This window comes from Corythoichthys intestinalis, chromosome 19 (assembly GCF_030265065.1).
Source record: "Corythoichthys intestinalis isolate RoL2023-P3 chromosome 19, ASM3026506v1, whole genome shotgun sequence".
Taxonomy (NCBI): Eukaryota; Metazoa; Chordata; class Actinopteri; order Syngnathiformes; family Syngnathidae; genus Corythoichthys; species Corythoichthys intestinalis.
The window spans coordinates 35,398,017-35,424,232 of record NC_080413.1 but is presented as its reverse complement, the minus strand read 5'-3'; the positions used below and the strand labels follow the sequence as shown (position 1 = coordinate 35,424,232).

General features: G+C 39.3%; 1 protein-coding gene across 1 annotated transcript in view; it reads left to right on the top strand.

The window, feature by feature from the left end:
• Window positions 1–19,210: 19,210 nt before the first annotated feature.
• Window positions 19,211–26,216, top strand: part of ptchd4 (patched domain containing 4) — a 75,067-nt gene continuing 68,061 nt past the window's right edge. Inside the window, exon 1 of the mRNA XM_057823379.1 lies at window positions 19,211–20,139. Within this exon, the coding sequence (XP_057679362.1) occupies window positions 19,540–20,139 (600 nt within the window). The 5' untranslated portion in view covers window positions 19,211–19,539. The remainder of the gene's footprint in view (window positions 20,140–26,216) is intronic.

Below are 26,216 nucleotides of genomic sequence, written 5' to 3'. Positions count from 1 at the left end.
TATTATTATAAATATTCTTGTAAGTTAATTTTATTGCTGACACTGTGTTTCATTGTCAACTTATTGTTATAAATATTCTTGTAAGTTAATTTTATTGCTGACACTGTGTTTCGGGGTCATCCACATGTTGTGCCCCCCCCCCCCTGCCCAAAAAGTCAAACTCCGCCTATGTATAAATTGTTACCTTGTTACTTAACGCAATCAATTAACAAATAAATCGCACTGGACTATAAGCCACAGGATTCAAAATGGGAGAAAAAAGTAGTGGCTTATAGTCCGAAAATTACGGTATTAAAATGAAGTATTTGACATACAGTGCTGCCATCAACATGACTCAAAGCGCGGCTTTTAATTCAAGGTTTTATTTGGCACCGATTGACCTTGGAATATCGGAGATGATTTAGTTACATAATAGGAAATATGCTTTCTCCACTACAGGGCAATTATGCACTTTGGATGAGTGATGCTTAATTTCTGTAGTTTTTTTTTCCTCTCGCCGAAATTCAAAGATTGCTTATTTTTTTTTTTTTTTTTTTTTTTTTTTTTTTTTTGTATTTCTTTAGCTTAATGTGGTTATGAAATAGGTTATAGTCTTATTTTTCTTCATAGGATAATAATAACAAATCCTATAGATAAAAAAAAAATACAATTGTTTGAAATTTTTTTTTACATTATAAGCAGTTACTCACAATTTGGGCATGTAATAGGTTATACTAATGAATAATAATAGCAGTTCATATTGATTACGTTTTGCTATGAAAAAAAAAAGTACCATTATTTTTAAAAATCAGACATTGTAAGCAGTTACTCACAATATTACTCATTACTTGAGTCTTTTTTTCACCGAATGTTTTTTACTTGAGTACATTTTTTGATGACTGCTTTTACTTGAGTAATATTGTTTTGAAGTAACACTACTCTTACTTGAGTAAAATATTTGGCTATTCTCCCCACCTCTGGTTAGATGGGATCTCGGCTGAGTTGAAGGCCCAGTTAGTGGTTAGCCATTGGTTAGAATGTAGGCAAAATCACTCCAGTATTACATTGTAGAAAATAATTCTATCACTGTTAAAATGAAGCTGCCATAAACATCTGAAACTGATCATTTATTTCTTGGGGATTAAATATTATGTGCATTAATAAAGTACATAAAAGTATATATGCGTGTATGTGGTATTGTATGTACAGTATATGGCTTCCATGGGCATTTAGCTAACGGACAGATTGTCAGTTGTCACAGAGAAGCAGATTAGCATCTATTCAGTCACAATTTCTATCCAGTCACAATGGCATCTTTAGATTTTTGATAACTCTTGAGTCTGGTCGGTGATGTGTTTTGATTTATTGTTAAACAACAAGAGAAAGATCAGATAGTTGTGACAGCCTTATATTGCTTCGTGTTCTTTAAATTTAGATTTGTCTGAATCATCTGCATGTAGAAATAATGTGGTGGTTGGTTAGGGTGTATGAACCTGCTCAAGAGCCACTATATTTTTAATATAATCAGACTGTCTAGGGCAGTGGTCCCCAACCACTGGGCCGGGGACCATTATTTTCAATATATTCAGACTGTCTAGGGCAGTGGTCCCCAACCACTGGGCCGGGGACCATTACCGGGCCGTGGAGAATTAATAAATAATTCATTAATGACCAAATTCCGGCCTGTACCTCTTGATACACCAATCTGCCTGCCTAATCTATTGTCTAGTCCGAGTAGAGATATGTGGACGTCGGCCTCTAGTGTTGGTCGCCATCACTCAGGTGTTTACACGCACAAGGAGCAGCCCAGCGTCAGTCAATGTACCGTAATTTCCGGACTACAAGCCGCTACTTTTTTCCCTCATTTTGAATCCTGCGGCATATGCAATGATGTGGCCAATTTATCAATTTTTCTAACGACCGCCAGGAGCGCTCGAGCACAAAATGTAAGCGTAAAACATGTGGAATATATGTTTCGAGGAAGACGCTAGTTTTCACTCTTACCCGTATTTTAACTTTTGTGCTTTGTACACGAATAAAAGTAGCAGACCCTCATCTCTGTGCATCAGTAAAATTAGCATACCCGCATCATGGAAAATGCTAGAAGAAATGGATATGGCGTGCCGAGTTGAATTGAAGGTTTGGATGGCCAGCGGCATCAGATCGTTTACAAAAGTGGCTGTATGCGAAGAGCAACTTTTGCAAAAGTCTGACAGCATGGAGCAGCGTGAAAAAAGTCCACCATCACCATCGGGTTTCGAAAAGCCGGTCTGCTGCGTGATGAAGACGACGACACACGCGCAGGAGTGAGCTTGAGGAGTCAGCTAAGTGCCATGTTGCTGGCGCTGTTTGGAAAGAAAAGTTAATGTGTTGTAACGATGACAAAGTGTAACCCGCTTAGTTAAATTGCAATTCTTTATTTTGGATACTTGTGAAACAACCAGGCAGCAGCGACGCGCACACACAGACACACCCGCAAAAACAACAACAGCACGTCTCTCGCTCTTCCGCACCTCCCTTACCCTCGTAAGTCACACGCTATATCATAACCCGATTCGTTAAAGTATGGTATTAAAACTTTTAAAAACTCTGTGTATTTCTTTATAAATATTTCAGTTTACTATGTGGGCACACGCGGCTTATAGTCAGGAGAGGCTTATGTATGTACAAAATGGTTTTTCCTTTAAAAATGTACTGGGTGAGGCTTGTAATCAGGGGCGCTCAATAGTACGGAAATTGCGGTAAACAGTCACGTTAGCTGCCTGCTGCTGGCTGTGTGCTGCAGGCGGCAAACCACAGCAATGGCAGACGGGGTACTCTGTTTTGCTTGGATTAGTCAATAAATATAATAACAAACCGGATAGTATGTCGTCATAGAACTCAATGGCGTACCGCAAGCAAAACGTCATTTTTGCTCATTGATATTCATGACATTAGCAATTGTTGCTAGGCGGTTCAACCTCCCGTTTGTCCCTAATAGTAAATGAATGGAAATGGTGTACAAACAAGATATTTACTGAGCTAAACCTACCAATTCTGTCCGAAAATAATGTCCCTGGTGCCAAATTCACTGGTAAAGATGTGGAAGAACATGCAGATGTTCAGTTAAAGAAATGGCTTGAGTGTCGAGGGCTGAAAAAGACGGGAAAAAGAGCCGACCTGATCCAAAGGTAGCTTTTTTATCGACATCTTTTTCTTGTGTGCATTGCCTTACGCCACAGACAATGACATTCTCTTTTTCCACAATCTATCCTTTACCACCATATGCCCAGTCTTTCTTATATATTTCATCCTCTGGTTGTTTTATGTCTCTGACTGTTCTTGAGGGTAATTTACAACAACAAAATGTTTACTGCATATGTGGGTGAATGGCTTCACCTTGCTGGCGTTAAACTGGTATTTTGATGTCTGCACAAGTTAAACCATTCTTTACATTTTTTTCTTCCATTTTTTGGCTTCGGGAAACATGTGAAGAAAACATCCTTCATATGGAGGTCTAGTAAGTAAGGTCTTGTAAGGTCTAGAGTGGTTTCTACAAGTTCCATAGCAGCAGTGTTTACTCGGCATGTTCATTTTTTTAAATTACCAGCAGAAAACAAGCAGTAATAACATTGATTGTATGCGAGGGCGTGCCTATGTTGACCCACTTCCGGGTTAAGATGGCGACGTACAGTTTAAAAATAGAATTTGTGCGGTACGCTACTGGAACTCGCATCTATTTTTTTTTACATCAATGTGCACTTATCCTCGATAGTGTCGTATTACGTAGGCGTATCAGTTTTGTTCCCGGAAATAATAAGCCCACATGCTCGGGAAGATAACTGAAAACACACGTCTTTGGACAGCTTTTTACGCGTAAAAGGCCACCTGACGAATCAGAAGAGGAGCCTACGCCAGACTACGACCGCAAAGGACAGAAACAATTACTGAGGGCCACCACATCAACAAAAGCGAATGCACTGAGAGCATCATACCTAGTATCGAACCATAATGCTAAACTCTAGAAACCTTTAAACCTAGATTGTAATGTTTTACCAATGGAATGAGCCTTGTGGGGGCAGCATGCAGTATAAAGGGGTGCCATAGAATAATTTGAGTACACTCTCAAGCAGCGATAGGCAAACTTTTTGACACACGGGCCACAATGGGTTCTAAAATTTCGGGAGCCAGGCCAGATACAGATGTATAGCGTATTTGTATGAACTGATAAATCAACAGACAAACTCATACTCAGTTTCAGTGTGAACCAGTGGTGGAACAAATGTCAAAAGGGCCTGGGTGCGATAACTATCAATGGGTCCCAGGTGCATTCAAGAAAGATTCCGTCTCGACCTTTCAACACATACAGTTTTTGTTAGTCTAAATGCAAATTGGCAGGCCTCCATGTTAACCCATGAAGTGGCTCACAAGAAGGTGGAATTTTCAATCAGCTGTGTTATCTGTTCTCTGCTTTGATTTCGACCTTGCTTTAGAGAAGAAGCTGAGAGCTGCACTCTTATCTCATCCAAATAAAGTTAGAAGACAATTTAGAAATGAATATATCAAGTCAAATGAACAAATTGCGTTGTTTGTTTTCCCCACTTCTTATATTTCTTGTTTCAGGTGGCAATTGAGTATTTTGAGGTCTCTTCAAAAGTGAGGGGAATTTGGAACAGGAGATCGATAGTTAGATTGGCACAATGTCTGTATTGATGTGACCTGTCATACGGAAGAGGGAGCTGAGCCAAAAGATGACTCAATCAATTTACCAGTAGATCTACAGTACGTCCATCCTTACCAATGGTCAAAAGTTGTGGACTTTGAGTAACAAACCAAATCACACACAAATACGTCGACAAAGTAAGGTCCAGTAAAGAGTTGTCCTCCTCCGCATCAGTAGAAACCTTATACAACCCCTAGCAAAAAGTATGGAATCATCAGTCTCGGATGAGCACTCACTCAAAAATGTTATCATGTGGAAAAAACTCAGATAAAAAGCTTTAAAAAAAAGGAATTAGTTCAAAATGCAGCTCTTTAGCGTTCAGAAACACTAAAAGAAATGAATAAAAACCATTGTGGTGGTCACTAAATGTTACTTTTATAGAGCAAGTGCAGGGAAATATTTATGGAATCACTCCATTCTTCGGAAAAAATATGGAATCATGAGAAACAAACAAAGAAATAACAAAACACATCTCTAGTATTTAGTAGCACCACCTCTGGGTTTTATGACAGATTGCAGTCTCTGAGGCATGGATTTGATGAGTATTTCCGTAATTTCCCGAATATAAGGCGCACCCGTGTGTAATGCGCACCCCAAATTTACTTGTAAAACCTAGGGAAAATTATTGTACCCGTTTATAACGAGCACCCTAAATTTTAGAACCAATAAATAGAAGAATACAAGAAAACAGAGCTCGTGTACAAATACAGAAATGTCATTTTACTGACTGGTGAAACACAGCACAAGCATAGCACATTGGTAGTTCAAAACATTACCATAAACTGACAATTTTTACGGTAATAATATGATTTGACAACTTCTCCAACTTACCAGAATCGAGGAGAAAACAAAACAGATGTGACTTTTCTTTTAAGGCTGCTGTATAACTTACTCGTTTCATCATGATGAATAAATGTTTCTTCCATGGATTGATACGGGAAAATGAAAGTGAGAACATAAGTCAGAAATCCATGAGAGCTCATCGCTGTCGACACGACAGTAACAATAGGAACTAGTGTTATTTGGGTTTGAGTTTCCCGAGCGATAGATATAGTTGACGGACACAGGAAGTCTGTGTCCTTACGTTTGTTATGGTCCGAGTTGCGGAGCTGCAATAAACTTGCCTGGCACGGCCAGACTGTTCTCCCTGTATTTTTCAAACACTGAGAGAAAAGTCTGGGAACCAGCCCATTAACGGCCTCTCGAGCAGGTACAAAATCAATCGACAAATCAGATTCGTTTATTTGCGTGACGTGTTCTTAACGAGCAACGTCACTCTTGCGCGTCGGAAGTTGTCTCCACAACAACACGTCCTGCCCTCGTCGTTTTACTAACGTCACGTCTGCCCGTCGCTGATTGGTCCACTCCGCTGTCTGTTTGCTGTGGCTTGCTCCGCCCTGGAAATTGTATCCGCGGAATGGTGGCCAGACTCAATAGCTGGAACAGCGGTGAGTCTGGTGTACCAGGCAAGCAATAAACGTTAACTCAAATGAGTTCAAGAAACTAAATTCTGTGCTTTATGAAGAGTGAAAAAAGCAGAATTTAACACAGACGAAATCATTCGGCCGATTAGAGTGAAGTATTTCCAAAATGGTGACGTCACGTACCGTAATGGTCGGCAACGGGTCGTTTCTTCAACACAACGTGGCCGTGTCAATAAAAAAAAACAAAAAAACGGTTAATACATATATATGGCGCAAAACACAGACAACACTGAAAAAACAGTTTCTGCTCTTGCACCCCTCTCTAAAAGAAACTGCTGTATTTAAAGCCAAAACAACTGTTGCGTTTGATAGAACAATATGTCTATATGCTGCAATAGCAGATTCATGGCGCATGAAGCCCCCGAACTATTTTTAATTTTTCCGTTTTACCCTGAAAACCCCCGTTTACAGACGTCGCGCAACCGCTTTTGTTTAAATCTGGCCACAAAAAGAATGTAAGTAATTATATTTAATATTCAAAATGTCTGTCATTTTTTGCTTAGAATCATTAATTGATGTCTAAATTTTAGTTTTAAAAAAAAAGACTTTAAAAAATTATTCACTCGCATATTTTAAACTTTTAAACGAATTACGTCACAATGAAAAATTTGGCGTCTGTAAAAAAGTCACGGATATCTACCTCATTACTATTGCGTGATTGTATTTTTTTTGTTAGTCGCATTTCCCCCGATATGTTAGATGATAAATAATCGATCCAAACAAAAAAAATTTGAAAAATAACCTTTAAAAGGGTAACCTTATGAAAAAGAAAATCTAAACCACTCCTTGTTGTCTGCATTTTCTGCATCGCGACCCTTGTTATATCACCATGTTTCACCCATAAAATAAAAAAAAATCCGGCTGTGGCCATTCACAGCTGTGTCTTGACTCTCAGTGATACATGCTACATGGAGTTTTTGGATCGAAACAAAGTAAGTACGCGATAATATCTCGTTAAAATTTTGGCGTCTTTAATTCTGCTCTCGCGTGTTCTCGCCTCCAATTAGGGTTTTGCTGCTTAAATTATTATTATTTTTTTTTTCAAAAATGCCTTCCTGTTCAAAATTTTTGTTCCCCCAGAAAATTGAGATTTTAAGCTTTCCAATGATGTATCACACGTGTATTTTGGACAATTTTGAAATTTGGCTAAATTGGGGATCTCAGAGCGGAACTTCAAGTCACCTGAGTGTTTTCCGCCATATACAGTGCCTTGCAAAAGTATTCGGCCCCCTTGAATCTTGCAACCTTTCGCCACATTTCAGGCTTCAAATATAAAGATATAAAATTTAAATTTTTTTGTCAAGAATCAACAACAAAGTGGGACACAATCGTGAAGTGGAACAACATTTATTGGATAATTTAAACTTTTTTAACAAATAAAAAAACTGAAAAGTGGGGCGTGCAATATTATTCGGCCCCTTTACTTTCAGTGCAGCAAACTCACTCCAGAAGTTCAGTGAGGATCTCTGAATGATCCAATGTTGTTCTAAATGACCGATGATGATAAATAGAATCCATCTGTGTGTAATCAAGTCTCCGTATAAATGCACCTGCTCTGTGATACTCTCAGGGTTCTGTTTAAAGTGAAGAGAGCATTATGAAAACCAATGAACACACCAGGCAGGTCCGAGATACTGTTGTGGAGAAGTTTAAAGCCGGATTTGGATACAAAAAGATTTCCCAAGCTTTAAACAGCTCAAGGAGCACTGTGCAAGCCATCATATTGAAATGGAAGGAGCATCAGACCACTGCAAATCTACCAAGACCCGGCCGTCCTTCCAAACTTTCTTCTCAAACAAGGAGAAAACTGATCAGAGATGCAGCCAAGAGGCCCATGATCACTCTGGATGAACTGCAGAGATCTACAGCTGAGGTGGGAGAGTCTGTCCATAGGACAACAATCAGTTGTACACTGCACAAATCTGGCCTTTATGGAAGGGTGGCAAGAAGAAAGCCATTTCTCAAAGATATCCATAAAAAGTCTCTTTTAAAGTTTGCCACAAGCCACCTGGGAGACACACCAAACATGTGGAAGAAGGTGCTCTGGTTAGATGAAACCAAAATTGAACTTTTTGGCCACAATGCAAAACTATATGTTTGTCGTAAAAGCAACACAGCTCATCACCCTGAACACACCATCCCCACTGTCAAACATGGTGGTGGCAGCATCATGGTTTGGGCCTGCTTTTCTTCAGCAGGGACAGGGAAGATGGTTAAAATTGACGGGAAGATGGATGCAGCCAAATACAGGAACATTCTGGAAGAAAACCTGTTGGTATCTGCACAAGACCTGAGACTGGGACGGAGATTTATCTTCCAACAGGACAATGATCCAAAACATAAAGCCAAATCTACAATGGAATGGTTAAAAAATAAACGTATCCAGGTGTTAGAATGGCCAAGTCAAAGTCCAGACCTGAATCCAATCGAGAATCTGTGGAAAGAGCTGAAGACTGCTGTTCACAAACACTCTCCATCCAACTTCACTGAGCTCGAGCTGTTTTGCAAGGAAGAATGGGCAAGAATGTCAGTCTCTCGATGTGCAAAACTGATAGAAACATACCCCAAGCGACTTGCAGCTGTAATTGGAGCAAAAGGTGGCGCTACAAAGTATTAACGCAACGGGGCCGAATAATATTGCACGCCCCACTTTTCAGTTTTTTATTTGTTAAAAAAGTTTAAATTATCCAATAAATTTTGTTCCACTTCACGATTGTGTCCCACTTGTTGTTGATTCTTGACAAAAAATAAAAATTTTATATCTTTATGTTTGAAGCCTGAAATGTGGCGAAAGGTTGCAAGGTTCAAGGGGGCCGAATACTTTTGCAAGGCACTGTATATATATATATATATATATATATATATATATATATATATTTCTGTCTCCATCCATGTACCCATTTATAATGCGCACCATGATTTTACAAGTTTATTTTGGGGGAAAAAAGCGCTTTATATTGGGGAAATTACGGTATTCATTAATTTGGTGCCAACTCTCTCTGATCACAAAAAAATTCAACGTAAACTTGTGCATTTATTGAAGATTTAACCACAGCCATCTTCCAAGTGCCTTTGCCTGACATGCAGCCCCATATCATCAAGGACTGAGGGAATTTTGATGTTTTCTTCAAGCAGTGTTCTTTGTAAATCTCACTGGAACAGCACCAAAAAAAAAAAAAGTTCCAGCATGTCCAATGCAGATTCTTGACTCTTGACATCTTGTCCAATGCAGATTGTTGACTCTTTACTCTTGACTCTTTTGTAAATGCACAAATTTACATTGAAATTTTAAACAGCGTTCTTATCCCATCAATTAAAAATATGTTTGTCATGTCCACACCAATGCTCCGACCTGCAAGGATGATCTAGCAACTGCAATCAAAGAGAGTTGGCACCAAATTGATGAAGAATACTCATCAAGTCCATGCCTCAGGGACTGCAAGCTGTCATAAAAGCCAGAGGTGGTGCTACTAAATAATAGAGATGTGTTTTGATTGTTATTTCTTTGTTTGTTACTCATGATTCCATATTTTTTTTCCTCAGAATGGAGTGATTGCATATACTGTATATTTCCCTGCACTTGCTCTATTAAAGTAACATTTGCTGACCACCACAATGTGTTTAATTCATTTATTTTAGTGTTTCTGAATGCTAAAGAGGTTCACTTTTGAACTAATTCCTTGTTTTTTCAAGATTTTATCTGAATTTGTTCTACATGATAAAATGTCTTAGTGAGTGCTCCTCTGAGATTGGTGATTCCATACTTTTTGCTAGGGGTACTGTATGTCGACTCGGGCATCAGTTTAGGACGCCTCACTTGTAAGGTATTTCAAGTACGTTTCAATGGGAGATGCATAAATAGCAATAATGTAAAATAATACTTCTTGAAAATTACCTCTATAAATGGTTTGTGTTCATATCTATACTTAAAAGTGAGAACACTAAGCACAGGTTTGTCACGGTGAAAGACTAATAGATTTTTCAGTGGTGGGATGCTCCCAGTAGGAGTCAAGGATAAAGTTTAATCCCCTACTGTAGTCAATAAGCAGTTAGCCACATGAGTAAAGTGACTGACAGACACATTAGCACTCAACAGTATTAGCATTGATTGCAGTTCATCCAAATTAAAAAAGCCTCAATTCAGACATCACTGAAGTTAATGGATGTTTCATCTCCTTGAGCAACAGAGACATTGTTTGCTTTGCTTGTTACACAATTTCGATAAAATGTCGTGCTGGATATATTCCAAACTTCGCGCAAGGACTTAAAATCAAATCTGGCATGAATATTTTAAACCAAATTGGAACATTGAAATAATCTGCCGTTAATTGCCCGAAATTTACAATTTATCACGAGGGATTATGAAATTGTATGATCACAGGAATTGGTGAATGGTGTTGCTGAAACAAATGTATCCACGTATCCATTTTCTAAACCGATTGTGGTTGCATTTAAAAGGACTGGTCAGCAATTGCGAAGTTGAAATTTGTAATATTTATGATTATAAATGAGTTTTCATATGCCTTCCTAAAGCTCTAGTTGTTTGAAAACATCAACCGGACAATGAGAAAATACATATTTAGCATACACTCGCGCGTAAAAGCTTTCTCATCCGACTGAATGGTGACGTGTCTCCAAATTCTGCATGTGTACCTGCTATCTCACTCATCAGTCAGAGTGGCTGTCACGTGATACCATCTAATATCCATGTGTTGTAATGAAGCTGAGGAAATGTAGCCTATTGTATTTGCACTCACCCAGTGTGAATGCAAAATATCTATTTATCATGAACTTGATTAACAGAAGTGGTAGGCTGCTGACTGGGTTCCTTTCATGTTTATGACATGCATCTCTTTATGTGTGCTGGGAGTCAAGCAACATACTGGTTTTTAATTACCTACTAGTGTATATTCAAACTGTTACCAAAATATGTTCTGTGTGCCTCGGCTGAGTGGTCTACCATGTGTGGTTTTCCCTCAGTCTTAAGACATAACACTATTTGGGTATGTGTCTTTTTAAAAGCCTGGTGTAAATTGAATAATAAACTGGTTTTGAAGTCTAAAGCCAACAGGCTTAAAAGCATTTTTGTTTGATAATGAAATTCAATTTATTTTAAAGGGACTATACAGGATTTTTAGAGTTGATTCAAAATGTCTTTTTACTCCACCAATGCCCTCATGAGTACACAAAAACCTGGCATTTTAACCAAGGCCCCAAAAAGTCCCTGTGCACCCCCATGCGACAGCCTTTGCCTAGTTTTTGCTTGGCAAAAACACTTTTCTAACCAACTTAAGACTGTCTTTAACAATGACAGAAGGAGGGAGGGGTGAAAAGTAAGTGAACCCTCTGCCTAAGGAGACTAAAATAGCAATTGAAACCAATTTTTACCAAACAATTTAAGTCAGGTGTGTGCCCAATCACTGATGAGTGGTTTAAAGCTGCTTGGCCACTATAAAACACACACCTGGTAAGAATTGTCTTGATAAGTAGCATTGACTGATGTGGATCATGGCTAAGTCAAAAGAGCTGTCTGAAGATCTGCAATCAAGGATTGTTGATTTGAATAAAGCTGGGAAAGGATACAAAACCATCTCTAAAAGTCTGGATGTTCATCAATCGACAGTCAGAGAAATTGTCTACAAATGGAGAGAGTTTGGCACTGTTGCTTCTCTCCCAATGAGTGGCCGTCCACCAAAGATGATGCCAAGAGTTCAGCACAGAATACTTAGAGAGGTAAAAAAAGAACCCTAGTGTCTGCCAAAGATTACAGAAATCACTGGCACAGTCCAATATCTCTGTGCACACATCAACTATATTTAAAACTATGGCCAGGAATGGTGTTCATGAGAGGACTCCACGGAAGAAGGCACTGCAGTATAAAACCAACATTGTTGCTTGTTTAATGTTTGCAAACAGGCACTTGGACACTCCACAGCAGTTATTGGCAAAATATTTTGTGGACTGATGAAACCAAAGTTGATTTTTTTGTGAGTAACACACAACGTCACGTGTGGAGGAAAAATGGAACAGCTCACCAACATCAACACCTCATCCCCACCATGAAGCATGGTGGAGGGAGCATCATGAATTGGGGCTGTTTTTGCTCCCTCAGGGCCTCGACAATTTGCAATCATGAATGGAAGAATCCATTCAAAAGTTTAGTTTAGTTTAGTTCCAAAACACAGAAGTAAATCAACTTCAGAATGGTTTCAGAAGAACAAAATAGACATTCAGGAGTGACCAAGTCAAAGTCCAGACTTGAACCCCATTGAGATGCTATGGCATGACCTAAAGTCAGCGATTCATGTCAGACATCTGGAATCTGACTGAACTACAGCAGTTTTGTAGAGAAGAATGGGCTAAGATTAGCCCTGATCGATGTGCCAGACGGATCTGCAGCTACAGAAAGCGTCGTTTGAAGTTATTGCTGCTATAGTGGGGGCTACAAAATATTACATGTGATGGTTCACTTATTTATTTTTCCCCCTTCTGTCCGCCTCACAGCTCTGAGATTTCTGGTTCAATCCTGGCTCCGGCCTCCCTATATTGAGTTTGTGTGTTATCCTCGTTCTCCATGGGTTTACTACTCTGGCTTTCGTCCACATCCCAAAAACATGCATGGCAGACTGATTGAATACTCCACATTGTCCGTATGTGTGAGTGTGTGCATGAATGTTTTGTTGTCTTTTTGGCTGGCAGCCAGTTCAGGGTGTACCCTGCCCATTGTTAGTTGGTATAGGCTCCAGCACCCCCACGACCCTTGTGAAGATTAGCGGCTCAGAAGATGAATGGATTAACCCTTAGATGCACAAGTGACTGGACCCTACACTCTTCCATAAGTTGGTCAAGAATGACCCATACTAGAATCAATGTTTTTTTAGGCCATTTTGGTTAAGAATAATCACTTGTATAATATTTAGTATTATATATAGGACCACATTACTAGTAGATTAATATCACATTTGAAATACCTATATTTTTCACTTGAAAATGACAAGAACAGCAATAGACCTCATCCCCTCTTGTATTACATCATCAGTGATGAAGAGCTCCCATGCATGTTTTTGGTGAGACAGTGGTGCTAAGTCCTTGTGAAGGTCCTGACAGACTTCTGAGGATATTGTGTCTCTGTGTTCTTCTCTGGGCGGGTGGTAACTCGCTCCAGTAAGAGCCCTACCAACTCATTCGGATGGCTGTGATTTGGACATTTTCTTCTTCAGAGGACACATATACAGTGGGGCAAATAAGTATTTAGTCAACCACCAATTGTGCAAGTTCTCCTACTTGAAAAGATTAGAGAGGCCTGTAATTGTCAACATGGGTAAACCTCAACCACGAGAGACAGAATGTGGGGAAAAAACAGAAAATCACATTGTTTGATTTTTAAAGAATTTATTTCCAAATTAGAGTGGAAAATAAGTATTTGGTCACTTATAAATAAGCTATAAGATTTCAAACAGCAGTCGAAGGACACCAGAGACAAAATTGTAGACCTACACCAGGCTGGAAAGACTGAATCTGCAATAGGTAAAACGCTTGGTGTAAAGAAATCAACTGTGGGAGCAATTATTAGAAAATGGAAGACATACAAGACCACTGATAATCTTCCTCGATCTGGGGCTCCATGCAAGATCTCACCCCGTGGCGTCAAAATGATAACAACAACGGTGAGCAAAAATTCCAGAACCACCTAGTGAATGACCTACAGAGAGCTGGGACCACAGTAACAATGGCTACTATCAGTAACACAATGCGCCGCCAGGGACGTCTTTGGAGCGATTTTTTATGGCGAAAAGGGCATCTGACGAGCCAGAAGATGAGCCTACAACCTCGAAGACCCATGAACTGCGAAGGAGTGGATTCTTGACCCGTTTTTTAACAAACCAAGTGATTCGAGCATGCCTGTGCAACAGGAGGATCAGCTTGTAGAGATCGCAAATGACGGCGACCTTAAACATACATTTGAGACACAACTCTATTGAAGTTCTGGATTTAAGTCATTCTGGAATATCCTGACATCGCTACGAGAGCACTGAAAACCCTGCTACAATTTCCAACATCGTATCTTTGTGAAGTGCTCTCCAAAAGGTCTTCAGCTAGTCCAAAACGCATCAGCAAGACTTTTAACAGGAACCAATAGAAGAGAGCACATCACCCCTATGCTCCAGGCACTTCACTGGCTTCCAGTCGAGTTTAGAATTAAATTTAACATACTCCTTCTTACATTTAAGACCATTAATGGGTTGGGGCCATCTTATCTCACCGATGCTCTGGTTCCATACCGCCCCAACAGAACACTCCGATCTCAGAATGCAGGTCTACTGGTAGTTCTCAGGGTTTATAAAAGTACTGTCGGAGCTAGAGCCTTTAGCCACCAAACCCCTGTTTTATGGAATCAGCTTCTAGCTAGTATTAAAGAAGCCGAGACAGTCTGCACATTTAAGATTAGATTAAAAACGTTCCTATTCGACAAAGCTTATGGTTAGGCTAGTTGAAGACGGAGTAGACTCACAGTTTAGTCTAAGCTGCACTAGAAGCTATAATGCTGGGGGCAGTACAGCCGCTGAGTTCTATCTCCTTTTCTTACTCTACCTACCACTTGTCTTACTTTATTTCTATTTTCCAATGTTAATATCTAGTTGTCTAGTCTCTTCATCACTAGTCACCCGGTGTCCCCCTCCCCTTTTCCTATTTTTCAGCTGCAGCCTCCTGACTGTCCGGACCCCTGGCTGGATAGACGTCCTCGCTGCTACCCCCGTCTCATCTGACTATAGGGACCTCTTCTTGCTCCTTTACTCCACTGTATTTTTACGGACTATAACTTCGCTTGCTAATTCCCATTAGCAGTTCTGGGGTTCCTGTCTATCCGTCCTGGGAGTGGATCTCTCCTGACTGTGGTACTCCCCGAGGTTTCTCATTTTTCTCCCAATTGACTCTGGAGTTTTTGGAGTTTTTCCTTGCCGGCATGGAGGGTCTTAAGGATAGGGGATACCCAGGACTTGAACTATATTTATTCATCTTTGTTGCTTCATTTCTAATTATGTATCATATTGCCTCTGTAAAGCCCTTTGAGACTTCTGTTGTGATTGAGGGCTATACAAATAAAATTGAATTGAATTGAATTGAATTGAATTGGGGTTCTTAGTTAATGCTTAATGACACGGCAAAGTCATTAATGGTGAGAGAGCGGTGTGCAGTTGTTGTTGTTCTACATGTCCATCCATGTAAGTGTATCAAACGTAAGTTAATATTCCTTTCTTTTAAGAAAGCTTGTAGTGTTTACTTTGGAATTTCTGCTTTCGCAGCAACTTTTAACGTTACGCACATGTGCAGAAGCGCATAGTAGCAATTTTTGATGGGTTACAAAATTTGTCAGAACACTGATCCGTGAAAAAAATATCCAAATAACACCAGTCCGTGGTGCAAAAATAGATTGCGGACCCCTGTTTTAGCATGCATTGCAGCGCTACGGATGTAAATAATAAAAATTCATGTTCTGTGCTAATTATTTCTTCAGTTACTGTACCAATTGTTTCATTTAGTGCTACTCATGGTATTTGGTAACACTTTATTTGACAGTGTCGCCATGAGACTGTCATAAGACCATCCTAATTATAACATGACACTGCCATGAGTATTAATGAATGCTTATCAGAGATGTCCTTTTGTGTCATCCGGCAAATAATCTAACTTTTTAATGGATGTAAAAGATCTGAGCTGGACATAAATGGAGTTAGTATGACACCGCTGTCAAATAAAGTGTTACCTAATAACCCAAATAAATCAACAAATAAGCTGCACTGGACTATAAACCGTGGGATTCAAAACGAGGTGAAAAAAGCGGCTTATAGTCCGAAATTTAAGCTAGAAAACTATTAATTTAGCTAATTCCATTCAAAATTCTTCTCATTTTGACAGAATGTTTTATAAACAGCTCAAAATTTGAGACGACGCTCCCCATTGGTCTGTTGTTTTCCCTCATACCAAGTGCGAGTCAACCTTCCACTGAGCAACAGATCCCAACAGATCGAGGACTATTTGTTAAAAGAAATTAAGCCTGTAATTTGGTCAGTCCAAAACCTGGTCTAAAAAGCATAAATTTAATCAGCAAACGAAAATAGGGCTCTGCGTTTCTTTACCTTCACCGAACCCCTTGAACTTACTCACTGAACCCCTGGGCCTCGATCGAACCCAGGTTAAGAACCACTGGTATAGGGATATGTTATTTTTTCTTGGCTCAACCGAGACTAAATTAATGATGCGCTTAACAGGAATAATGAAGAAAAATACAAAATGACTGTTGCATAGGGTGACCAAACATCCTCTTTTGCCCGGACAAGTCCTACTTTCACGTAGTATCCTCGTCGTCTGGGCGGGTTTTATAAATTTATAAAAATGTCCGGTTTTTATGATTTTTCACGGGACCAATTTGAACAACCCTCTGGCCGCTGGGTGGCAGCGCCTGCCTGCGATGACATGGCTCTGGTAGTAGGGAGGGAAGGAGTAACTCTTGTTTTTGTTGGCAGTTTACCCCTATCATGAGGCATTACCGCCATCTACTGGGTTGACGATTTGGCCACAACGTCTGCCCAGTTGTTAAGTTTTTTACGATAAATACGTATAGAATGGCAACTGTTGACTTCTGTCGGAGCTTTGACTGTAAAATCTCGTTTGGTGTCACATCGTTGTGCTGCCGATGATTGTAAACTTTTATAGCAAAGTTTGATTTTTGCCTCAGCTAGCTATCAGTAAGCTAAACCACGCTAGGCATAAGGGGAAACGTAGTTTTGAACTGCTACGTTTGGAAACATGCTGGTTTAATAGTTTGTCAGTTTATTTCGGTTATTGTTTGTGTGCAGTCTAGAACATTGAATGAGAATATCAGTTGAATGGGAATAACAATTTGTCAAGGACAATTGTCGTGATAATAATTTATAAAAATGTTTAGTTGGCTGGACTACATTTCCACGGGTCTGCTATATATAAATAAATAAATGAATAAATATATATATATGTATATATATATATATATATATATATATATATATATATATATAAATATTAGGGCTGTCAAAATTATCGATTTAACGAGCGGTAATTAATTTTTCTAATCAATCCCGTTAAAATATTTGACGCAGTTAACGCACAAATTCCCCGCTCAAACAGATTAAAATGACAGCACAGTGAAAGGTGTCTTGTTGTGTTTTTCGGAGTGTTGCCGCCCTCTGCTGGCGCTTGGGTGCGACTGATTTTATAGGCTTCAGCACCCATGAGCATTGTGTAAGTAATTATTGACAACAATGGCGGGCTACTAGTTTATTTTTTGATTGAAAAGTTTACAAATTGTATTAAAACGAAAACATGAAGAGGGGTTTTAATATAAAATTTCTATAACTTGTACTAACATTTATCTTTTAAGAACTACAAGTCTTTCTATCCATGGATCGCTTGAACAGAATTTTAATAAATGGTAATGCCATCTTGTTGATTTATTGTTATAATAAAGAAACACAGTATGTTGAATGTATATATCCATCTTGTGTCTTATCTTTCCATTCCAACAATAATTTACAGAAAAATATGGCATATTTTATAGATAGTTTGAATTGCGATTAATTGCGATTAATTACGATTCATTTTTAAGCTGTAATTAACTCGATTAAAAATTTTAATCGTTTGACACCCCTAATTATATATATATATATATATATATATATATATATATATATATATATATATATATATATATATATATATATATATATATATATTAGGGCTGTCAAATTTATCGCGTTAACGAGCGGTAATTAATTTTTTTAATCAATCACATTAAAATATTTGACGCAATTAATGCACATGTCCCGCTCAGACAGTATTCTGCCTTTTGGTAAATTTTACAGCAAGGCTTTTTGTGCTGTCTAACAGCGAACTCTTGTGGTCGCTTTGCGACATGGTTTATTGTGTTCTTGCCAGTTCAATATGGCTGCACGACGTCTCGGGCTGACGCCTACATTGTAATGTTGTGCTTATATGATCCTTGGACAAGATTTGTCCGTAAGTATGGTTGTTGTAAAGAATGTACATATTATGTTAGTAAGCGAAATGTTATATTTTTTGTATGAGACGCTTTTTATTTATGTTTACTGAACCTGTATAGCGTGCTAAGCTAACGTTGTTGCTAATGCAATGCTTGTGTACTTTTTTTGTAGTTTTACGACGGTCTAAAGAGGACAATGGTTTGAGGCCATTTTATTAATAAATCAGATGAAAAAGGAAAAAGTCTGATTAATAAGGCGTCGTTCACTAGCTTTGGAAAAAGTAGACACTTCGGAGTGAGGGCAGCATAGACAAATTTAAATGACAGGAGAGTGAAATGCCCACTACAGTCCTTACAGGTGTTGAATGTATATATCCATCTTGTGTCTTATCTTTCCATTCCAACAATCTATTTTACAGAATATATATATAATTTACAGAAAAAATATGGCATATTTTATAGATAGTTTGAATTGCGATTAATTACGATTAATTAATTTTTAAGCTGTAATTAACTCGATTAAAAATTTTAATCGTTTGTATATATATATATATATATATATATATATATATATATATATATATATATATATATATACATACATATATATGCCATTATTTAATTTTTTTTTTTTTTCAAACTGCATTTTTCCATCCAGAGTGAGTGATATAGGCATCTTTGAGTGAACTTCAGGTAAAATTCAAGTATCTTGAGGCCGGGTTGAGTGTCCTCTTTTTTGGAAATCAAAATATGGTCACCCTACTGTTGCAGCTTTGACCATCACAGCGTCACATGGCCTGAGCAAGCACTCAGCACGAATCACCATATTACGAGGCTTTACCCGCACCACCTGCAGGTGTTAACACGTTGCCTGTTGCCGCCACAGTTGTTTAAATAACCAGACACCACCTGCCAAAATTGTGGGTTGCACCCGTCTCTCCCACGTCACGCGCTTTCAATTAAGTCCATGAATCAGGCTCTACCGGTGACGAAACGTGTGGCGGCAGACAAGAGCCGCGCACATGCACACATCACACCGCCGCCGCGACTCGTCAATGGTGAGCAGCCGCTACAGTAAAGTGGGCTCGCGCGGCTCCCCACCCCCTGCCTCCACACACGGGCGGTATGGCTTGAAATGAGACAAGACGGATTCTTTTGGAGAGGCTGATGAAGGATGAATTAGTGACTGTCCGACTGTCCGTGTGACTCGGCGCGTCTCGCAGCAAATTGCTGCAATGCTGTCTTTCCAGGTGTGTGTATGTGTGCGCGCGCGTGTGTGCATGGCGTTATTTCTCTTACGAATTGGACCGAGCTGGGAAACGAGAGTCTGATGTCACATGTGCTTCATCGGAGGAGACGGGGCATCTGCAAGCTGGATTTTGTGGAGGATGCTGCGGCAAGTGATACACAGAGGGCTCAAGGCTTCCTTCTACTGGTTAGGCTTATTCGTTAGCAGACACCCCGTTTTCTTTCTCACCGTGCCCGCGGTTCTCACCATCATTTTCGGATCTACGGTGCTGAGCCGATTCAAGCCGGAGACGGACCTCGAGTTGCTGGTGGCCCCGACGCACAGTCTGGCAAAGATTGAACGAAGTCTGGCCAACAGCCTGTTTCACATCGACCAGTCCAAGCATAAACTGTACTCGGATTTGCACACGCCGGGCAGATATGGCAGGCTGATCCTGCTGGCCAAGTCCGGGGGGAACATCCTGGAGGTGGCCGATCAGGTGTTGCAAGTTCACAAGCAGGTGTTGGATTTGCGGGTCAATTACAAAGGATTCAACTACACGTTCGCGCACCTCTGCGTGTTAAGCCACAGAGACAAGCGCTGCCTGCTGGATGATATCATCACCATCTTCGAAGACATCAGACAGGCGGTGCTTTCCAACAGTACTTTCCACAAGGTGCCCGTCAGCTACCCCAACACGACGTTAAAGGTGAGCTTGTGCCCTGCATTAGAAACAGGCCTGCACTACTAACCCTCTCCCCTCCAAAATATACTAGAGAGTCTCTGTGATGGTGCAGAATGCAAACAGACGTGTGATGCTGGCCCTCCAGCTTTGCCACGATTTCTGAATGAATGCAGCATTCGCGTTATGCCGGGCTGTTGCGTTGCTAAATACAGCTCTGCGTGACAGAATATGAGGGAACCCTTTCCATAACATCTGCGATTGCTTTGCTGGGTTTCACCCTCCCATGTGTTGGTGCAGGTGAATTGATTGGCTCCATTTGGTGTTCAGCTCTCCACACACGCACACACACAGGGATATCCCCTTTCTTTTTTTTTTTTTTTATGTAGTGGATCCCTCTTGCCATCTCCTGGCAACACATGCTGCATGACATGACTGCAACAGAATTTATTTTCCATCTTTCTTTGTGACCTCATATTGCATGCATTCAATAATGCAATGCAGTCTGCACGTTTTGGACTAGTTTTCAGAATAAAAGACAGACGTGTGCTATAATTAATTGCCTTTTGTTTAGTCGTTTTCAATCACATTAACCTTCTCGAGGCAGGCGTTGCAGATTTGGAACAATTAAATCACCAACCTTCTACTCATAGACGGAGTTTGACTTCTGGGCCAGGGGAGCATAACATGTTGATGACCCCAAAACACAGCAATACAATTAACTTACAAGAATATTTATAATAATAAGTTGAAAATGAGCGTTTTTTTGTTTCCCATCATTCTTGAGGGGAAATTCTAAATCAGGCTGCTTAGGACAGCTATACTCGCCATGATCGTCATCCATTGAATATGGTAAGCCCGCCAGTGTCGTGCCAATGTAGTTACCCCAGTCAAAAATTGTATCCCCTGGGCGGAGCCATATGGGGCTAGATTTGTCTCTTCATTATTCAATCAAAAAAATGTGTTTGAATGCAAAAATATATTTGAAACTCAAAAAAATGCATTTGAAAGCTATTTTTCTTTGATTTTTTTTTTTTATTGCGTTCAACTTTTTTGATTGAGGTAATTTTTTTTTTTTTTTTTTTTTGCATTTGGGCTACATTTTGGCTCATTTGTGTCTTTACTAATAAAAAAATAAGTTGCTTCAAACAAAAAATATATTTTCAAATGAAAAATCACTTCAATCAAAAACAGAAAAATTTCTCTCAGAGATAAAAAGTTTTAATGCGAAAAAATATTTGAGACTCAAATATTTGCATTTGAACACTTAATTTTTAATTAAAATTTTAAAAAGTTTGATTTTAGAAATCCTTTTTATGTTTGGGCCATATTATGGGTAGGACATTTGTGTCTAATTCATTCAATCCCCAAAAAAGTTGCTTCGACGAAAAAAATATTATATATAAAAATAATATAAAAAATAAATAAAAAATAAAATAAAAAATATAATATAAAAAAAGAAAAAAATCATTTGGAAAATAAAATTGCCCTCTCCTAATTTTTTATTTTTGTAAATATATGCAAAGCAAATGACCGTAAGGTGCTAGGCACATGATCTGTTCAAAAAATAATTTTGACCAATAATAAAAATATCTTTTTTTGTTCATTTCATTCATTTTTGTTGTTATACATACGTGTATATAGGAAAGTCAATTACATGCAATGACACTTTTCGGCCACCAAGAGGGGGCCTGGCCCCCCTGCACCCCCTTTAAACTCCGCTTATGCTTCTACCCCATTTGATAATTTTCCCCACTTAGGGCTGCAATTCACAATTATTTTTATAATACCGTAATTTTCGGACTATAAGCCACTACTTTTCTTCCTTCACTTTGAATCCTGCGGCTTATATTCCAGTGAGGCTTATTTGTTGATTTATTTGAGTTAATAGGCAACACTTTATTTGACAGCGGCGTGATAAGAGTGTCATATAACCATCATAATGATGGCATGACAATCTCATAGGCATTCTTGAATGCTGATGACAGTGGTCATTAGGTGACATCTGGGAAATTATGTCAGAACTCCATTTATGTCCAGCTGGATTTTTACATCCATTTAAAAATGAGATAATTTGCCGGATATGACAAAATGACATCTTTTTGAGCATTAATTATTGGTCATGACAGTTTCATGTCGTGCTTATGATTGTCTAATGACAGTCTTATGGCGCCACTGTCAAATAAAGCGCTACCAACTTCCATAACTAGCAATTAATGAAACAACTAGAACAGTAACTGAAAAAATAATTAGGAGGGAACGTGAAGTTTGAATGTTATTTACATCTGTGGCACTGCAATGCATGTTCGGAGGCATGTTGGACAACAACAGCGTTGACAGCAGGTGGCAGCAGAGGTTGACTGTCCTCCCCAAGGGAGCAGTGATGGCCAAATGAAGCTTCTTGAAGCAATGAAGCTTCACAGCCAAAGTTCAAAGCTTCATGGTGGTTCATTTGGTCATATGACAGTCGTATGATGCCGCTGTCAAATGAAGTGTTACCGGTTAATGTCTTTTGGTGTAAATATTTCATAATACAGTGAGGACAGCTGCATTTTATAGTCCAGTGCAGATTATCTAAGAATAATTTGGTTGGTCACGGCTTATATACAGGTGTGCCTTATAGTGCAAAAATTATGGTACATTAATCGGACAATTAATTAAACGATTAATCAGATATATGTCACTTTTATCAATTACCTTCACAATTTAACTTGAAGTTGTTTTAGGTATGTTGTAAGTATGTAGTAGGAGTGGGAACCTCTTGGTACCTCAAGATATGATACGATTTGCGATACAAAGCTCACGATAACGATGATCTCACGATATGGCGATGCAACGATTATTGATACATTGGTCAGGAAATCATTCTAGGATATTCTACAAAACAACTAATTTCTCACTGGAACTCCGGGGGGGGGGGGGGGGGGGGGGGGTAGTCGGAGGTCATCAAACCTAAAACCTGAAATGCTGATAAAACCGCTTTTGGCAGTTATTCCCATAACACATACAAACAAAATAATGTTTTCCATTCCAAAACAGTTTTTTTTTCAATGATTTGCAAAATAAAAGTTACTAACAACAGCAGTAACCTCAAACTTCATCTCCTAATATTTCCCCACATTTCCTAAATGCAAAACCTAAATTTTACCTATTTAAGAACATTGGAAATAAATAAAAATTGAAGCTTATGTAAACGTGTACTTTACATTTTTCCTTTAAGATGTACGTCAAATGTTACTCCAGCACAATCAATATGTAAATTTAGTAAATCATATCAGCCCAATCTGCAAAATAAAGTCCGCTAGCTTAAATGCTATGAATGCTAACGTATTTACACTTCTCTCTTAGCAAATCGCTCAACATAACTAAACAAACAGTATCACCAAAATTAACCACAAATACCTCCTTCGATATACATCAACTGAAACAACTTGCAGCCTCATGTGTTCTGAACAAGAGCGTAGCTGTCCCTTAGCCATGTCAGACACGTCATAAAAGGTAAGAGTCCAGCCACACCCAACACTGCCACCAGACGGCATCATTTGAAGATTTCACACATAGGGTTTTGACAGTTGCCGTCATATTTTCGGGATCAAAACACCGTGTGCCGGAACGGTGTTCCGGCTCGGAAAGTCGTGGCTGAACGGTGTTCCGGGCTGTTCCGCCCCCCTGAGTTTATCACTAGCTGACGTCCAATCTGTTTGAAGTGAGAGGGATGGCAGCGAATGAACAAATGTTCTGCCCTATGGCGGTCAATGGCAACGAATGAGTTTAATTTGGGGGCATTTCAGGCCATTGGCTGTTAATTTTCTGTTACTTCCTGTTAATTTTGGGGCATTTATGGGTCACTTCCTGTTTATTTTGCGTTACAGAAAAGGATGTGACCGAGGAATCTCCCCAAATGAATGACTCAAACTCAACAGGAAGTGACCTGTAAATGCCCCAAAAATCGGAACAACTACCCAGATAGCAAAATATAACTGGAGAGTACATGAGCCAGATGTACTGCACATTTCAACATCGTAAAACAGAGCCGCCCCAGTGTCTTTTTGAACAATGGCCCAAACTCAGTAAGGAGTCACATGGGGGATCAGCAACAGTTTTGGGCCAGAGCTGGTCCAAAGTAGCAGACACTACAATAATGTATGGCCCGGATATGACACACGTTCGTTACCCAATCTGGGCCAGAATTGTATCAAAAGCACATTTTGTTCAATGTATCATACTTTCAAGTGTTAATATTGCAAATTATACTTGTTTATTAAAACAAATAATGGCAACACTTCTTTTTAATGCCATTTATTAATGCTAACATATTAATGCAACATACAACAACAATACAACATTGTTTTTTTTTACAAAATATTTTGACTGGAACAAGCCACTCCGCATTAAAGATGACCCAGTTTTAGACTGTAAACAACATATTGTTTTTGTTAAAGTGATCCTCGATCTTTAAGACAAGTAATTCTTAAAAGATAAATGTTAGTATGAGTTATAATAATTTAATATTAAAACCCTTCTTAATGTTTTCGTTTTATCAAAGTTTGTAAAATTATTTTAGGTGATAGGTTGCCATTCTTGTTACGTCGCAGAGCTTGACGTCTCTTGGCCCGTTGCCGGACTTTCAGCGTGTCACTCTCAAATACCCTAACATGTCGTTGGTTCTGCCCTTCCAATTTGAACCAGATCGGAAAAGTGAAGAGCAGGACAGCACTGTCGGTCGTTCACAAGATGAGCAGCAAGGGCTAAATGAGAGCAGGAAATACAGTACCTGATAAGACGAGTTGGGAAAAAATGGTGATGTACTCGTGGCAAGTGCGTCTCAATGACAGTGGAGCTAGAGAGTGTATGCTGTTGAGAACACCGGTTTATGTTCCTCAAGGTAAGCTATTGCGTTTTCAAACTTATCTCAGTATAATTATGTAGATATTTAGCATCCAGAGCTGTCGTGTGCTAACTGTCCTCATTAACTTTGTCATCTGACGGGAACAAATCCTGGAATTGAATGTAATCCATGTCTTGTACATTGTAACGCATGGTAGGTAGGATACGTGAATAAAAGTACCAAAAGGGGGAGAAGCTTCCATTTATGCACATTTATTCACAAAAAATAATATTTCCAACTTGACCACTCGTCACTCGGGAGCTCAGCGGTACACACACACGCGTTCCCAGACGAATTCCAACATAAAAGTAATGTCCATGTCAGAGTCACTGTCGTCACTGTAGCGTGCCATAGTGCTTTAATTATTTGGTATGATTTTGGGAAAACTCCCACGAAGAATAGTCAACAAAAAAGATATCAATAGTAATCCAAATCCGCGTTTTTTCACTCACTCGAAGGTCCAGGAATTAGACCGATCCCATGGCAACTTTGCAGCCGCGATCAGCCCATCGAATCGACTAAATAGGCTGATCCGAAAAGCCTCTGTGGGACTGTCGAATCCAGAAAATAAGTGGACAAATCCGAAACCAATATTGCAGCCGGGGTGGGACCGTAGGATCCAGAAAATAGACGGATCGCTTACTTGACTAAGGATCCAGGAAAAATGTTCGTGTGTCAGTTGTAATGCTTGGTAGGTGGGATACGTGCATACAGGGACCAAATAGGGGAGAAGCTTCCACTTATGCACATTTATTCACAAAAAAATAATAATTCCACCTTGACCACTCACGTCACTTCCCTTGTTTCAATTTGACTGGAAATTGTATCCAAAAGCAGCACATCGTGGCATTTTACTTTGCGAGTTTAGGCAGCAATACGCAATTTTTGTATACGCTACACATTTGGAAAGATTCCCTTTACGTCATCACTGCGAGCCCGCAAATCATGGCGCCAACTATCGGTCAAAATGTGTTCTAAATATTATAAAATATTGCCATTGATTTAACATTTTATGTGTTTCTGACAATATATTTTAGTACAAGAGAACAATTGTGGTTTATTAGAGCCTACATGTATTTAAGGTAGAGGATGGAGTAACGGGAGACCCAATTTATTGACAATGAGAGGGTGTGCTAAATAGTGTCCGAAGAATCCGGTGGCAGTTTGGTGATATTACAGGTGAACGGGCAGGCAGGCGTTTTGCTAGGCAAGCAGA